The sequence below is a fragment of the Enhydra lutris genome, unplaced genomic scaffold (assembly GCF_002288905.1).
Source record: "Enhydra lutris kenyoni isolate GAN:26980312 unplaced genomic scaffold, ASM228890v2 scaffoldscaffold62, whole genome shotgun sequence".
Classification (NCBI taxonomy): Eukaryota; Metazoa; Chordata; class Mammalia; order Carnivora; family Mustelidae; genus Enhydra; species Enhydra lutris.
This window is the reverse complement of record NW_019154146.1, coordinates 2,306,570-2,323,204: the sequence shown is the minus strand read 5'-3', so window position 1 is coordinate 2,323,204 and position 16,635 is coordinate 2,306,570. Positions and strand designations below refer to the sequence as shown.

The 16,635-nt window shown below is 52.5% G+C and overlaps 1 protein-coding gene across 6 annotated transcripts; it reads left to right on the top strand.

Moving 5' to 3' along the window:
• The first annotated feature begins 699 nt into the window (after window positions 1-699).
• LOC111158673 (C-C motif chemokine receptor 6) lies at window positions 700-16,635 on the top strand. Of its 6 annotated transcripts, XM_022520868.1 has the most exons (4): window positions 1,888-2,087; window positions 5,675-5,832; window positions 13,929-14,036; window positions 14,136-16,635. In XM_022520868.1, the coding sequence occupies exons 3-4, from the start codon at window positions 14,028-14,030 to the stop codon at window positions 15,252-15,254; spliced, it is 1,128 nt and encodes a 375-aa protein (XP_022376576.1). In that variant the 5' UTR covers window positions 1,888-2,087; window positions 5,675-5,832; window positions 13,929-14,027; the 3' UTR covers window positions 15,255-16,635. The 6 variants fall into 6 exon arrangements, with proteins under 6 accessions (XP_022376581.1, XP_022376576.1, XP_022376577.1 ...); XM_022520873.1 differs by lacking the exons at window positions 1,888-2,087; window positions 5,675-5,832 and adding an exon at window positions 700-1,007; XM_022520869.1 differs by lacking the exon at window positions 5,675-5,832.

Genomic DNA, 16,635 nt, shown 5'->3' with positions numbered 1-16,635 from the left:
TTGCCGACAGAACCGAAGGGATATTGGGGCAAAGATCGCCGCGAGCACCAGGCCTGATGTGAGTCCCAGAGCGTGGCCAGCACCGGCGGCGACAGGAGAGCCCTGACGGGCCCCGCCTCCCGGCCTCTCCGAGAGGCCGCACATGGCCCTTTCCTCAACCTGCCCCTTCCCCGGTTTCTGTTTTTTGGGGGGGTGTTTCTTAGCAAAATCAGATCTGTTTTTCTGTCTTTTTTCTTTTCTTTTTTTTTAGGCAGACCGAGTCGAGGGCTATAATTGCCCGGAGAGGGCTCACTTCCCCACCGGCCCAAGGAGACCATCACACGGGATGTTTGTGGGACTCAGTAGAGAGCACAGGATGCATGTGTCCCCAATTCCCCAGGGGGCCTGTGTCTTCCTCTGTAAGGCCTTTGGGGCCCCTAAAAGGCAGCCCCTCCAGCAGCTTCCACCCACAGCAAGAAGCAGAACCTCGGAGGTTGGGGGAGGTGGTGAAGGGGGGACGAGGTAAGGGAGGGAAGAAGGGCAAGGAGGAGCTCCCTCCCCTGACCATCAGCCCTCTGCAGGGCAGGGACAGTGAGGGAAGTCACACGGAGGTGTTCCTCTCTCACAGAAGAGGGGACAGGCTCGCTGCGTCGATGGACATCTTAAGCTCTGTCCAAGAGCAGCACCTCTTGGTGTGGAGGGACTTTTATTCAGAAGGCAGTGGGGGTCCCCGTGGCCATAAGACCTGTGAATGGCTCAGAATCAAAGAGGAAAAGGCTTTTCTTCTACGGAGAAAGGGGAAGAAAGAGGACAAGCAGACTGTTTTGGGGGGGCACAGGGGACAACTGGACAAAAGGGACAGTTGGTTCTGCCAGGAAAAGCAGCTGTCGTGGTCAGCCAGTTTCCGAGAGAAGCTGACAAGGGACCAGGCTCCACATTTCATGCTCACCCGGGCGCTGGGACAGGCGAGGTTCAGGGCACGACAGGCAGGCGTGAAGGCTGACTAGCGTCTGTGCAGGACACGCAGGGTGAGTCCCGAGCGGAGCAGGGGGAGTCCTGGTGAGCTGGGGGAGGAGGCAGAGACGCTTGCTCCGCAGGCCTGGCAGCCCCAGCTGGTCCGGTTCTGGCTCGCATTGCTCTCTGGGGCCCTTTGCTACAAAACCTTTGGTGTTTCCTGAGACTCGAGTCACAGCAGCGCTCTGTGCTGAGCAACACCTTTCTGATTTCCAGAGCTCTTTCTCCTTGTTCGCTTTTTTTTTTTTTGCTGTTTTTTTAAATCACTCACTCCTAAAAATGAGTTCCCCAAGCAAATCCTGAGTTGCTACCTCTAACGACAGTGTACTCGGCTCTGTCACCTGCCATCTCAGAAAGGTCACGTGCCCCGCTTCTTGGGACTTGTCTTTGTGCCCCAGTCACACAGCAACAGCTCACATGGGATGAGCGCCGTCCTCCCAGCTCCACAGGGGCCGACCCCATGTTCCCAGGACACGCCGAGGCAAGAGGCACTCGGCTGTTATCTGACGGAGGAAGGAACTGGGGCAGCCCCGCAGGGTCAGGAACTGATCTGTGGGCGCACAGATTTTGGGGGAAATCCAGGCGCAGGGGCTGCAGGAGCTGCCCTAACCACAGCCACATGTACCCGTTCCCAGACTCATCTGCGCCTTCCCAGGCGCCTGCAAAGTGTCCAAAGTGTCATCATGGGAGACGGTCAGGCCCCGGGGCTGGGGGTGGCAGGGAGAAGGTTTGAGCACAAACTGTGGCCATGACTGGAAACGCAGCTCGAAGTCACCACAAGGAGCGCAGCCACCCAGGAGTCCCGCCTCCTGGGCTCCCCTTCGGGTGGGACTCGCCTTCCAGGGAGTCACATGATCAGCTGGTGCCCCGCAGCGCACACAGGGTTAACCTTCTTCATGTGGGCCAATAGGCGTTACTTTTAAGTAGGAAGTGGTAGTTCAGCAAATTTGCTTTTGGCCGGTTCTGGTCTCCCACTCTTTTTTTCTTAATGGCTATTAGAAATCGCGTCTTGTCGAGAGAATCACAGCGGGGACGTGAAGCATCGCCGGGCGGGTGTAACGGGACAGTGCCCGTCGGGCCACGGCATTTCTAAGGTGAGCGCGGCCAAGCCCTTGCTTCTTTCAAAAGCATCTTCCTTCCTTAGACAACCTCGCCTGGGCAGCATCAAGAATCCCAGGACAGTGGCCTGGTGAGTGTGTTGCACTTGATAAACAGCCTTGGTTTTGCAGACGTTGTCTTTCTGGCTTTAGGAACAGGACTGTGTTTTTAAAAATCTCCTTTTTGCCTCCAAGTGCACAGTGAGTGATTTATCCCAATTGCCTTGCTCTAGAGCGTGGGGCACGGTCTGGGCATTGCTTCTTCAGACAGTTCAATACCCGCAGGGCAGTGGTCTTGAGGGAGATGCAGTCATTTACTTAACATAAAAAGTTTGGAGAGCGAAAAACTAAGCTAAGAGATGTTTTGAAACCAATGCCCAATGTGATCTGTGCGATAGAAGGTAGTGGGTGTGCATTCTGGACAGCTGGGGATTGAGTCGGAAGAGGCTTGTAAGGTGTTTAAGAGAAGTTGATGGGGTGGAAATTTTTATTTTTATGAGATTCAGGAGAATCTCATATCATATCATATCCCGAATCTTATGAGATTCAGGAGAATCTCAGAAAAACTCTGATAATGGCTGCAAATGCCATAATGATTAGGAAGTGAGTGTCTCATGACCACAGAAGAGTGCGTGATGGTCTTGGAGAAGGTCTGCTCCAGATCCCTCCCAAAGACTGCCCTGTAGCAGAAACAGAAACAGAGATTGTGGAGATCAGCACTGGGAAGAGATAAATGCAAGGTCTGCGTTGGAGCTTTTCTTACAATGAGGAAAGTACGATTTCTGCAAACAAAAAAGAAAATATAAAATGAGCTTCCGAAGAAGCAGAAAAACCAAAAGAAAAAAAAATTACAAACCTATAGACAAATCACTAGAAAAAACCTCCTGGCTTCTGTCTTAACTGGTTTTGTTTGAAAGCAGAAGGAGCCAGCCTAGACTTCCAGCTTGGCTGTCGCTTATCTATGTGCCCACGATTCAGGTGAGCTGAGAAAACGTACATTTATTGAGTAGCTCCAGTTGCAGGACAGGAGATTCTGATATCAATTAAAAGGTTTTAAAATATACATATTATCTGAGCTCCCCTGAGTGTTTACAGTCCTTCAGGAAGACCCCGTGAAGACAAAGTGGGTTAGAATGCTTAGAGCGAACAGCCCTCCTGTCTTCCATCTGAAAAATGGGTACAGTGTCTACTTCAAGGGTTTTGTTAAAAGAGATAAGAGATGTAGAGCAGTGATCCCTGGTGTCCAGTGTGCAATCGCGACTATGCCCCCCGTTGTAGCACACCCCCACGGTGCTCTCACACATGCACATGCATATACACACTTGCACACACAACACGTGCACACGCAAACATACACACGCGCACAGCACACATACACATGCACACACAACCTATTTACACTCATACACTTGTGCACACAGGTGTGCGCGCACACACGCACGCTTCTGTTCAGTTCTTGTTCTGTATCCTGTGGGCCATCGCTATTTGTGCAAGTAAACACAGATTTAAAATCTGCTTCCATTCAATTTTTAACTGTTCAACTTGTTCAGTGAAAATTTTAGCAGTTTTCCTTGCTGATAATATTTTGATGTCTTATTAATGTTTTCCCCAGATTTAGTTTTCCTGGGCAGACTCTAACCTTGGCCGGAGGACCGGGAGTGGAAGTCGGTGTGCTGGCGCCCCTTCTGCTTTTCCAGACCTTGTCTCTTCTCTAGGGGCTCCTACTTCCTGTTTGCGGGCCCTCTGCCTGCCGCCACCCACTCCTGGTCCCCACAGAGCATGACTGGCCTGAGCGTGTGTCAGTTAGCTGGTCCCAGCGATGATGCTTGCTGCTAAGAACCTGAAATGTGTCCCACCTGCCCCTGGTCAGGTGACTAAGGAACTCCCAAGGCCCTCAGTTCAAAGAACAGAGGTGCGGTGGGATTCCTCTGCGCAGGTTGGGGGGGGTGCGCTTGCATTGGGGGTACGTGGACCGCTGCCTGCCTTCTCCACGGTGGCGCGTGGGCTGCCACCCTTTCCTTGGCTTCCAGGGCTGATCTGGGTTTTAGGACACATAGTATCAGATTTCTGGTTTTTTAAAGACTTATTTGAGAGAGATAGAGAGAGACTCTCAGGCAGGCTCCGGGCTGAGTGCGGAGCCCCGACAAGGGCCTGGACCCCATGACCCTGAGATCATGACCTGAGCTAAAACCAAGAGTTGCACGCCCAAGGGACTGAGCCCCTCCAGCACCCCATTCATTTCATTTGTGAACGACTCAGTCAATTACCCGTTAGTCTCTGGGACTCTTTTGCATGTGGTATCTAACAAAAATCCTACAGGAAGTCACTCTCTTACTGCAATAAAATATACGTTACCATTTTCAACACTATTTTTTAAAAATGTGACTCTCATTAAGTAACACTGAATTTTTCTTAAAGTAACATAACACTTTGCAAAGGTCTCATGAGATTTAATTTGTCATCATGAGCCTCTAAAACAGGAAAGGGAGCCCCACAAAGGTGTATCTTTTAATGAAAGTTCATTTCTGAGCACACCCATGAGAAGGGAGCGACTCAGGAGTCAGTTCCAGGCTCTAATCTGGGGGGGGGGGGTCTGGGCGGTTGTTACTGCTCTTGCAAGCGGGTGCTGAAGGAGCGAGGAAACCGCTAGGAAGCTGCTGTGTCTGTGTCCAAGGGGGGGCAGTTAGCGGCATTTCCCAAACTTAGCAACCACAGAGCCATCTTCCTCCCACTTCCCCCTTCTTTCCGCCCAGAGCCTTCCTGGGAACCACGTTCAGAGACTGGTCTAGTCCAGCGCTCTCTGGTCCCTTGACCACAGATGAATATGGGTGAGAGTAATGTGGACTGTGTGGACCCCAAGAGCTGAGTGGTCAAAGCAGACATCCACAGGACCCATGGCTCTTGCCAACGTCCCATTTTTCTAACGATGCAGAAGACACAGGGGAGCACCAGGCACATTCCCAGAGGAGCCCAAACCGTTCGCCACGGCTCACCAAAAACGGGCTTCAGTAAGCAGTTAACATGAGGTGTTGTGGAAAGTGTGTGTGAAAACATGTCACAAAGGTCCCCAGTTGATACCCACCCATCCTGCAAAGAGAAGACTTCCCTGGGTGTCTGCTTCCCGTCCTCCGTGGACAGAGCTCCTAGTCTGTCAAATCCCATTCATGTGTAGTCAGAAATGTGGGTACCAGGTATAGTCTGCTCAAAAGCTCATCTAGATGTTTCAATGGGGACCCCCAGGTTTCTGTCTTTGGCAATGCCATTAGTGTATTTCCAAGGAGGGCTGGTCCGGGTTCACGGTCCCTGGAGCCCCAGCTAGAAGGCGGAGGAGCAGCCTGCTGTAAGCCTTCCTTTCCAGAGTTCTACTGCCAGAAATGCTGACTTAGTGGGTCCGGTGCAGCCCTCGCCACCTCATTTTCAGGGAAGACTCACCGTGCTTGACAGAGATACATCTCCCGAGGGAGCCCGGGCCGGCCTCACTCAACGGCCCAGCTGTTCTTCTGATGTTAGGCCACGGTCTGTCTGTGTAACCTCCGCTCGTGGGAGTGCAAGGCGAGACCCTCTTTCATGTGACAACCCTGCAGGTTACTTGATGACTTCATTCTGCCTGAGCCGTCGTTGTCTTCAGGCCATGTGACCGGCGCTGACATGCGCAGTGGGCGGTCGCTTCTTCCCGCCTGGCCGCTGGGCCTCACCTGATTCCCGTCGCTCACATTGCCCATCACGCAATCAAAATCACCGCGTAAGTCTGACCGGAGCAGGGTGGGTGGAACTCTCACCTACCTTACCCTAAACCTCAGAGTTTCACTGATTTGACCTAAAAAGCAAACAAATTAATCTTAGCAGGATGCGTTTAGGGAGCAGAGTTTTAGTTTTCTACTGCTGTCATCACAAAGTCACTCCAACCACGCAGAACAAGTACCTTACAGCTCTGTGGGACACGCGTCCGGGCCGGGTCTGACCAGGCTGGGGGAGCTGTTGGCAGGGCGGCGTTCCCTCCAGAGTCTCTAAAGCAGGACCTGTCTCCGCGCTCGGTAGAATTGCGGCTGGAATTCAGCTCCTTGTGCTTGTGGGACTGAGCCGCGTTCCTCATGTCGGGTGTCGGGGGCCGTGGGGGGCGGTCCCAGCTCCCAGAACCTACCCCCTGCTTGGTCTTCAAAACAGCGATGGACGAGCCCTTCCATCCTTCCATCCCTTCTCTTCCCTCTCCCATCGCGGCTGGGAAAGATCCCCGCTGTTAAGGACTCGAAGCGACACAGGACCCACTTGAGCAGTCCAGGGTTGTCTCCCCATCGCAGGGTTCAAATGCGCAGTCCCGTTTGGCATGGGAAGGCGTGTTTCCCCAGGTTCTGGGGGCGAGGCGTGGGGATCTCTGGGGCCCTGCTTCTGCTAACTGCACGCACTGACCCTGTCTCTCGGGGCAGAGTGTCTATTGGTGAGCGTGTGCGAGCAGCCTGTGTCTGTCGGTGAGTTTGCAAGCAGCACGTCTGTGAGTGTGCGAGCAGCACGTGTCTGTCGGTGAGTGTGCGAGCAGCACGCGATCGAGGGGCAGTATGACGTGGATGACGGGACCTTCCGTAGTGGCGTGTAGCTCATGCCGCGAAGACCCCGCCGTCTCTCGGTGGAGTGACGAGCCAGTGAGACTCTTCCCGTGGCTCCAGCTGCCAAACTTTCATTTTCTACCTGCGTAACTGACCATTGAAACCCAAGCGCAGAACCTCTGACTCTCCCCACGGAATTTCACCCTTTGACATGTGACCGGTTGCTTGATTCTGTCCGAGTTCTTCCACACGGATTCTGTCGTCCAGTTTAATAATTCTCGTCTCGGGCGTCGCGTCCTCTTCAGACCTGCTGAGTTGCCTCCTCTGCTTCTGTCGCTCACAGTCATGAAAACGGCGGGTAGCGCCAGCCTGGTGCCAGGGAGGGTCTTCTGCTGGGCGGTCACCCGACTGGCTGTCGTTCCCTACATCACACGGCACGGCACGAGGACTGGCAGATGGCGGGTGTAACCGTGGACTCGCAGTGTGCCCCCGGCCTCCCTGCCCTGCAGGCTTCCGCTGAGCACTCAGCGCTCCCGCCCCGGCCCCCCACGCCCTTCCTCACCCCTGCCAGCCTCCTGCGGCACCGGCCCAGGGCACGGACCCTCTCCCCCCGCGGCGAGTTCTGGGAGCTCCTCCGCCTTCCGATCTCCTGGACTCCGCGGGCTTCAGTCTTGGACCTGGGCCTCCCACTGCCCGCATCACCCTCGGTGCCACGCCATGGTGCGCTGCACGGGAGACCCCAGGGGCCCGAGGGGGCGAGAGCCTGTGAGGGGCCAAGGCTCAGGCAGGCGGTGGCCCTGGGTCCCTGAGGTGGCGGCGGGGCTCCGGGCGGGAAGGCTCGTCACCGCAGAGCCAGGCGGGACAGAGCAGCGTTTCTAAGTGCGGCGTCACGGTTTCCTCCCAGAAGACTTGACTTCCTGCCGGGGACAATTCCGAACGGTTTGTCCCACAGATTCTCTTCACAGCGACTGGTTCTGGACGAGTGTTCGTATTCCCGGCTGTGGGAGAGACGGTGACTTAGGAAATACCCGAATTTCAATGATGGACAAGTTACGTTTTAAAATAGGTTGAGCCCTGGAGCACTTCTGTGTGATCTGCTGCCTTCGAAGTAAGAGCTGGCAGGAGCGCTGGTGACAGCGAGGACATGCTAGAGAGGGCGAGAACGAGGGGGAGACAAGCTTCAAACACAAGGTGGGGCAAGGCCTTCCATGTCCGGAAGCTTCTCGACTGTGGGTTTGTTGGCTCAGCGAGAACGGACGTGTCCCCGGCGGCGGCCACCAACCCCGGTAGATAGGACAGTATATCCCCCTCTGTTCAGTGGAGAAGTTCAAAAATGTCTTCATGACTTTACCATCTCAGTGTTTGTAACAAAGAAGTTCAGAACGTGTTTCTCTAAAAAGGTGACATTTGCTGCCCAGGACCCAAGGTGATTTACTTGCACAAAACACGTATGGGCTTCCTTAGGGCTTGTGGTGGCCCGGATGCCAGTACGTCACCAGCACGGTTTCCTCAGCACATTTTGCATGAATCTGCGGTGACGGTGGTGGTTGGGGGCACGCTGAATCATTTCCAGTCACACGAGTGACTGGCATCCCCCTAAACTTGACGACGGTGTTTTCTCTCAAGAACGCTGATTCTTAACCACAACAGCATCGAATTCGCCGCTGTCCAGACTTGTAGACTGTTCACACGGAGCAGGCAAACAAGTCCCCGTGCCCCCCAGCCCGGCCTGAGCACCTCGCTCCCCCTGCACCGGGGCGGACACCGGCCACGAGCCGGCCGCTCGGACCCTGGGCCTCCCGGGGTGGCCACTGGCCTGCACGGTTTTACAACGGTCGGTTTGCCAGAGGCTCGGGGCTGCGGCTCACATGTGACTCATCTTTGTGCCCCGTGTCATCCTCTGCAGACAGCCCATAAACGTTTGTTGAGCGGAATTAAACATGAAATCAGAACTCATTATAGGTCAGAGTGTGGTTGAAAGAGCCATTTTTCTGAAGCGGGGTTCCCGCTGGGGTTCCCGCTGGGCACCGAGTCTGGAGCGCACGAGGATGCCCCCTTTCACAGCTGCTCTGTTGCCAGCCCTCATGGCCACCAGCCTCCGCATGGTCCGAACGTCGTCATGTCCCCCCCCACCCCCGCCCACCTCATGGGACGCCCTTATGGCCCCCCTCGGCTTGGCATGCCGTCTGTCCCCTCTGTGATCACGCACCCGGCCACGGCTCCCACGGAGCACTCCCTCCAGCAGCTCTGTGGCCCGCTGCCATGTTCCCCCTTGTGCAGTTACTGGATTTGCTCTCTTGGGTTTTAATTTATGTACAATGAATATCACCAGCCTGAAGTATCTGATTCAGTGGGTCTTGACAAATGCCCAGCAAGATCACGATCCTGACAGGGGACACTTCTGTCACCACAGAAAGGTCCCTGTGCCCCCTTCAGCCGGTCTCTTCTCATCTCTGAGGCGTGACACTCATGGACCTGACCTTCACCACTCTTGCTTTGCCTTTTCTAGGATTTCACGTAAATGGTATAACACCGTGCCTGGTCTTGTATGTCTGGATTCCTCACCCAGCCAAATGCCTCTGTGATCGCTGCCCCCCGACTGACGCGTACATCAGGACTCTGCTTCTTGCTTGGGGGCCAGTGATCTGTGATACGGAGATGGTACAATTTGCTTATCTGTCCACCTGCTGATGGAAGCCTCTGTTTTTCTAATCCAGGGCTGTCATAGAGAAACCTGCTGTGAACGTTCAAGTATTAGTCTTTCATTTTCATTTCTCTTGGCTAAAAACGTAAGAGCCAGCTGTTGGCTTATATGGTAAGTGCATGTTTAGCGTTATAGGACATCACCCTGTGGTCTTCTCAGTGTGGCCATCTGACTGCTTGGCCATCTCCCATGTCTCCATCCTTGCCTCCTGTCTTGTCTGCCCCTGACTTTCAGCCATCGAGTGGGTGAGAAAAGGTATCTCATTGCACTTTTAATTTGCCTTTCCCTAATGACTAATCACATTGAACAAGTTTTCTCATACGGAATCGCCACCCATGTATTTCCATTGGTGAACTCACTTCGCATTTGTTGCCTGTCCCCTCTTGACGTTTAGTTGTAAGAGTTCTTTGTATATTCTGGATATGATCCATGATCAGATTACAAGTTCACAAAATTTTTTTCCCATTCCATGATCTATTTTTACTTTTCTCAACTGTCTTTCAAAAAACAGAAATTTTAAATTCTGATCAATTACAAAAATTTTTGAAAAGATTTTATTTATTTATTTGACGGAGAGTGTGTTTGCATGCACACAAGCAGGGGGAGAGGCAGAGGAAGAGGGAGAAACAGGATTCCTGCCAAGGAGGGAGCCTGACATGGGGCTCAATCCCAGGACCCTAGGATCATGACCTGAGCCAAAGGCAGACACTTAACTGACTGAGCTACCCAGGCGCCCCTTAAATTCTGATCAATTTCCATTTATCAATTTTCTATTTCATTTTTTTTTATAACTCATGCGTTTTGCAGCTTAGATGAGACATCTATCATTTCCAAGGGCACAAAGATTTTCTCTTCTGTTTTCCTTGGATGTTTTATGATTGGCGCTCACATTTAGAACTATAATTTATTTAGAGTTTTTTGTTGTTGTTTGTAGCATGAGGAAAAGAAAAGATCGACTTCTTATGCATGAACACCTTATTGGCCCTGCACCATTTATTGAAAAGACTGTTTTTCCCTCTGGAATTACCTTGGCACCTTTGTTAAGATTCCGTTGGCCATGGACGTGTGGGTCTATTTCTGGACTCTGTTCTGTCTGTTGATTTCCGCATCTATCCTGTTTCCAGCACCATGTTGCCATGATTCCTGTGGCTTCATAGTGTGTCTTGAAACCAGGTAGTAGGAATCTTAGAATTCTGTATTCTTTTTCAAGATGGTTTTGGCCCTTCTCAGTCCCTTGGATTTATATATACATTGCAGGATCTGCCAGTCAGTTTTTTCCAGAAACCCTGACACCATTTTGATTTGGATCACGTGGTGTCTGTGGATCAGTTTGGAGAGAACCAACATCTCACTATTGGATTATTTAATCCTGAACCTGATGCACTTCTCCTGTAACCTAGATCTTAATTTCTCTCAGCAATGTTTTATAGCCTTCAGCATGGAGATCTTGTAACAATTTAAGATGTCCTCGTCAGTATTTTCTTCATGGTTTTGATGCGATTATAATTTTTTTCCGTCCCAATTGCCAAACGTTCCAAGTATTGCTAGGGCATTGGAGACAATTGATTTGCATCTGTTAATCCTCATCAGTGCTTTTTTTTCCATGTTACGTGTTCTGTCTTTCATCTATAGAACATTTATTTGTTTTTTTTTAAATATTTTTTGTCACTTTTTTCATTGTAGGGTGCTTACCTCTACCCTCCAGGGCATCTAGATCAATGGATAGTCATTACCAACTTTTTCTGTTATCTCAGTCATTCTTGTTTCTTCGTGTCAATTATGGGTCATATTTCCCTGTTTCTTCAAATGTCTGTGTCATGGTCAGTGTGAGAGGCTGTAGCAGATTTCCACAGATAGGGTAGCTTGAACAGGATGCCTTTATTTCTCATGGTTCTGGAAGCTGGGAAGTCCAAGATCCAGGTGACTCAGACCCAGTATCTGGTGAGGACCCCCCAGTTCAGTCTTCAGGAGGAGGGGAGCAGACAGAGGAAGCAAGCTGTCTCTTCTTAAAAGAACACAAATCCCATTCATGAGTGGCAGCGGGGGGGGGCCACCACCTCGAAATGCCCCCACCTTGGGAATTAGGCTTCAGCATATGAATTTCGGGGACGCATGCACATTCAGACTCCAGTGATCTAGAAATTTTTGTTTGGATGCCTGACATGAATTTTACATGACTGAAGGCTGCATTTCATGGCATGTCTTTAAATGATTTGGGGCTTTGCTCTGGGATGTAGTGATGTTACTGGAATCAGATGGGTCATCTGAGACTTTCTTTCAAGCTTTGCTGTGGCAGGTTCAGAGTAACAGTCACTGTAGGTGATTTTAGGAGTGTCACTCCTCCAGTAGTGCTGTTCCTTTTTTTAACTTTTTTTAAGATTTTTAAAATTTATTTATTTGACAGAGAGAGATCACAAGTAGGCAGAGAGGCAGGCAGAGAGAGAGAAAGGGAAGCAGACTCCCTGCTGAGCAGAGAGCCCGATGTGGGACTCGATCCCAGGACCCTGAGATCATGACCTGAGCCGAAGGCAGTGGCTTAACCCACTGAGCCACCCAGGTGCCCCAGTAGTGCTGTTCTGAGGCTGCTCTCCAATCCCCTGGGACTTAGAATGTGCTGTTACGCCTTCTGTTGGAAAGAATTCTTTCTAGCCCACGAGGGCTCTGAGGATTTCTTGGTCTCTCATTTCTCACACTCTTCTTGCACTGCTTCCTCTCAGGGACACCTCTCTGCAGCTCCCCTTTCTCTGTGTGTGGCTCCCTCCTCTCCCGCACCTCATATTGCCCTGACCTCCCAGAACTCTGATCCCTGTGTCCTCAGCGAGGTCCCCATTCCCTGTTCAACTTGTCCCCATGCTCTGCACTTGGAAACTGCTTTCATGGGAGCTGGGAGCTTCCCAGAGCTCAGGTCACACTCACTTCTCCTGTTCTCTTCTGGTCAGAGACCACAGTCTTGGGACATCAGTTGCCCAACAGCCTGAAAACTGTTATCTCATGTATTTTCCAGGTGTTTCTGTTTGTTTCATGCAATAGGGGACATTTGTTTTCCATGACTCCATCATGGCTAGCAGAATAAATCTCACAGTCCCGTTTGATTGACATGTCCCATCGATACTCAGATGGACGTGTTCGTCTGCTACAGGCTTTGCCACGCCAAGCCTTTATGCTGTGGTTTTTCTGCATGCCCTGAAACCCTCAGTGAGAAGGCACAGCTGTAGGTCACTGCAGATGTGCACAGATGACCACCCCCCGGCCCCGCCCCTAGTGTCACATCCAGGGCAACGGCTGAGAGGCAGCAAGTACTTGCTTCCCAAGTGATGGCTCCAGACGTCAGGGAGGAAACTGGGTTAGGGCCCCTGACCTGTGGTCGCGTCAACAACACAGCGAGAATCAAGTGATACGAGAAGTGTGTTCGGAGAGTCCTCAGGCTGAGGTCTGGGTCATACTGACTTCCTCCCCCAGATGTCAGGTGGTGACACTGACCACACAGGTGAGGACCGAGTGGTGCAGCATGATCCAGTCTCCACCTGTGCACCGAGGCTTGTCATTCCGCGCTCCTCCTCCTCCTCGTTGTCCGAGTCCTTCCTTCCGGGGCCGCCTCTCGGTCCTGACTCATCTCGGGGACTTCTTGTGCGTCGTCCCTCTGGGCATTCCCCGCACATCAGTGCTGTGCGCGGCTCAGTTGGTGAATGTCACCTCGAACCAGTGGGATCGGCCCCACCGTGGAGGGGCAAACACTCAGCACTCACGTTTCCTTTCCACCTGCTCACCTTCTCTGCCATCCCTTTGCCGGCCCCACGCGCATTCTCCAAGGACCGAGGGGGCCTGCCCACTGACCATCTCTAACCTTTCTGCCCGCGGCCTGGTTTCCGACAATGATGATGGGTCTTCCCCGCAGACTGGTGCTGGTTAGCTCGAGGGCACGAGGGCAATGCTTGTGTCACGTAAGAGATATATATGTACGTTGCTGCTGCCCTTCAAGCCAGGGGGTCCTATTCCGTGTATCTTGAGAATGACTCTCACATTCAGACTTGAAAAAACTCTACAAGGGATTCTCACATGCCCAGCTGGGTGGAAGCCACGGAATCCCACTCTACACTATTTACAGGCAAGGGCTGTGAATCGTACGTATTCTAGACGCAATCCACAGTCCCGCAGATTTTGTTCACCGGAATCCTGCTAAGCGTCATTGAATTGCATTTTGCACCAAGATTTCTGTGCGGATCGGAATCTGTGCTTTTGCTGGCATCTCCCTTCCTTATGCCATTGATCAGGGTTTGACAAGCTGTAGCCGTGACAGCCAAGTCAGGCCAAGCCCGTTCACGTGTGAAGTTGTCCGTGTCACTCTGAAGCCACCAGGGCAGATTCTAGTTGTTGGGGCAGAAACTACAGGATCTGCAGAGTCTAAAATATTTTACTGTCTGGTCCTTTGCAGAAAGAGGCTGCCCACCCTCGTTCTAAAGGACTATTTTCCTGCAAAATAGCATGTCATGTACTCTTTGTGTCCAAGGGAAACAGAATGCTAGCCCGTAACTGTTGGGCTTCCTGGGGATGCCTGTCTCACTCACAGAGTGTCTTGCTTTCTTTCCTCCTTAGACTCACGTCCCCCCATTATCTCCGCTGGTGAGCCAGAGGGCCTGACCGTCCATCCCCTTCCGTCCACGCCCGCCCCTCCTGCCGAGAACAAGCACCGCAATGAGTGGGGTGAGTGTCTGTTTTATTTTGGCCGGGAGTGTCATGTCGGTCCGTCGTGGCTCTCCACAGGTCACACGACAGCTAACTCTACCTTCGTTCACCTTCCAGGAGGTGATGAATTTCAGCGCCGGCTTCAACTTCAGCGAGGACTACTTTGGGTCGGGTAACAGTTCGGATTACTCAGCTGACGGCGACAGCTTCGTGTGCTCCCTGCAGGATGTGCGGAGCTTCTCCGGGCTCTTCGTGCCCGTGGCCTACTCCCTGATCTGTGTCTTTGGCCTCCTGGGCAATGTCTTGGTGGTGGTCACCTTTGCTTTTTACAAGAAAGCCAAGTCCATGACGGACGTGTACCTCTTGAATATGGCCATCGCGGACATCCTGTTCGTCCTCACCCTCCCGTTCTGGGCGGTGAGCCACGCCACTGGCGAGTGGGTGTTCAGCAACGCCACGTGCAAGCTGATGAAAGGCATCTACGCCGTCAACTTCAACTGCGGGATGCTGCTCCTGGCCTGTGTCAGCATGGACCGCTACGTCGCCATTGTGCAGGCCACCAAGTCCTTCCGGCTGCGGTCCCGCACGCTGGCGCACCGCCGGGCCATCTGCTTGCTGGTGTGGGCAGCGTCGGTGCTCATCTCTGTCTGGACCTTCGTGTTCAACCAGAAGTACCACGTGCAGGACAGCACCGTGTGCGAGCCCCGCTACCACGAGGGCTCCGACCCCATCAAGTGGAAGCTGCTGGTGCTGGGCCTGCAGCTCCTCTTCGGCTTCTCCATCCCGCTGCTGTTCATGACCTTCTGCTACGCGCTCATCGTCAGGACCCTGGTGCAGGCCCAGAACTCCAAGCGGCACAAGGCCATCCGCGTGATCATCGCGGTGGTGCTGGTGTTCCTGGCTTGTCAGATCCCCCACAACATGGTGCTCCTGGTGACGGCCGCGCAGCTGGGCAGGATGAACCGCTCCTGCCATGGCCAGAAGCTGCTGGGCTACGCCACCAACATCACCGAGGTCCTGGCCTTCCTGCACTGCTGTCTCAACCCCGTGCTCTATGCCTTCATCGGACAGAAGTTTAGGAGCTACTTTCTGAAGATCGTGAAGGACCTGTGGTGCGTGCGGAGGCGGCGGAAGTCTCCGGGCTTCTCCTGCTCCAGGCTGCACTCGGAAAGCTTCGTCTCCAGGCAGAACAGCGAGACCGTGGACAACGAGAACGCCTCGTCCTTCACCATGTGAGCGGCCTGGAGCAGGCCCGCGGTCTGGGGGACTGCGGACATGCACTTGGGGCCCCCGGGGGTCCCCTGCGGTTGGCCTTCCCCAAAATGGACCCCCGGGACTACGAATCAGACATTTTCAGGAATATTCGTGAAGCATCTTGTGAGCACGACCTCTCCTGATCACAGCAAAATGCACAGGGTTGGGAAACCCAAGATAGAAAAATATCACGTAAGAGCCCTTGCACCCCTCATCTTAGGCAGAAGGTGAAACATTCCACCCAAGCCGGCCAAGTGGCGTGGGGAGATGGACGGTGGCTAGATGAGCACGGGTGTCCATTGTCACCGAGGATAAGGAAGACGAGGTGGTAACAGGCCGTTGGGAAAGGGCTGGCTTGCTTTATTTCCCCGGGGAAGTGTTCCTTGCAGTCGCCGATTCTCCGAAAGTCGGGTAGGCAGAGCTCCACGAGCCGCAACCGAATGGCAAACACTCAGAACACAGAGGGCTTCGTGACTATTGTCAGACAAATCACAGTGAAATTGGGGGTCACAGTGCAGTTTAGAATGTAAGGTGTTTAAATTACCTTCTTTTAAAAAGCACAAGGAAGCTTCCCCGAGACAATACAGAAAGGGCTTTGGTCCCACGTCCACGGAAGCGGAAGCAGCCCCTGGAGCCAAGGGCATCAGGGGCCACAGGGAGCTGGGCTCCTTCCCTCTCTGCTGCTGGCTTTGGTTTTTACCCAAAGTCTGAGGTTGATCATGGAATCCGATTTTAACAACTGTCTTCAACTTCTAGAAAGTTCCTAGAACTCAAGCTTTGAGAGTGCTTTGTAAACATATGAACACAAGTAGAAAAAAAAAACCCACATTACAAAAATGCAAGCATGTGTTAGAAGGTACGTGAGTTACAAAGACGTGAGTTACAAAGAAGCTGACTGAGAAATCTGAAACTTTCTGTCGTTCTCATGAGCTTGACCTGCATCTCTGTATGAAATTCAAAATGCCATCTTAGGGTTCTGAGTCTGTATGTCTCAAACATCGTTTTGGCTTTGCAAAATGAAGGTCTTTGGTGCATGAAGTAGGAGCGGTTTTCCAGAATCAGGGATCTGACCCGGGAGCTGAGGCGTTCCGAGGTCGGCCGTCCTCCCAGGCTGTAAGCGTGGGCTCCAGTGCTCAGAGCCTGGTGGCCTACTTGCATGCCCCTTGCGGGTCCCGGATGCGCTCAGAGGATGTAGGGAGAGAAGTTTGTGTCTCTAAGCAGGAAATAGCTCGCTTGCTGTGACACAGCTAGAAATCAGCTCTTCTGTATAATTTGAATTTTCAGATAAGTGAAGCTTCTTTATGCAACAGTCCATTTAATTTCAGCTGTACTGAATAAAAGTGTTTCTAAAGTAGGATACAGA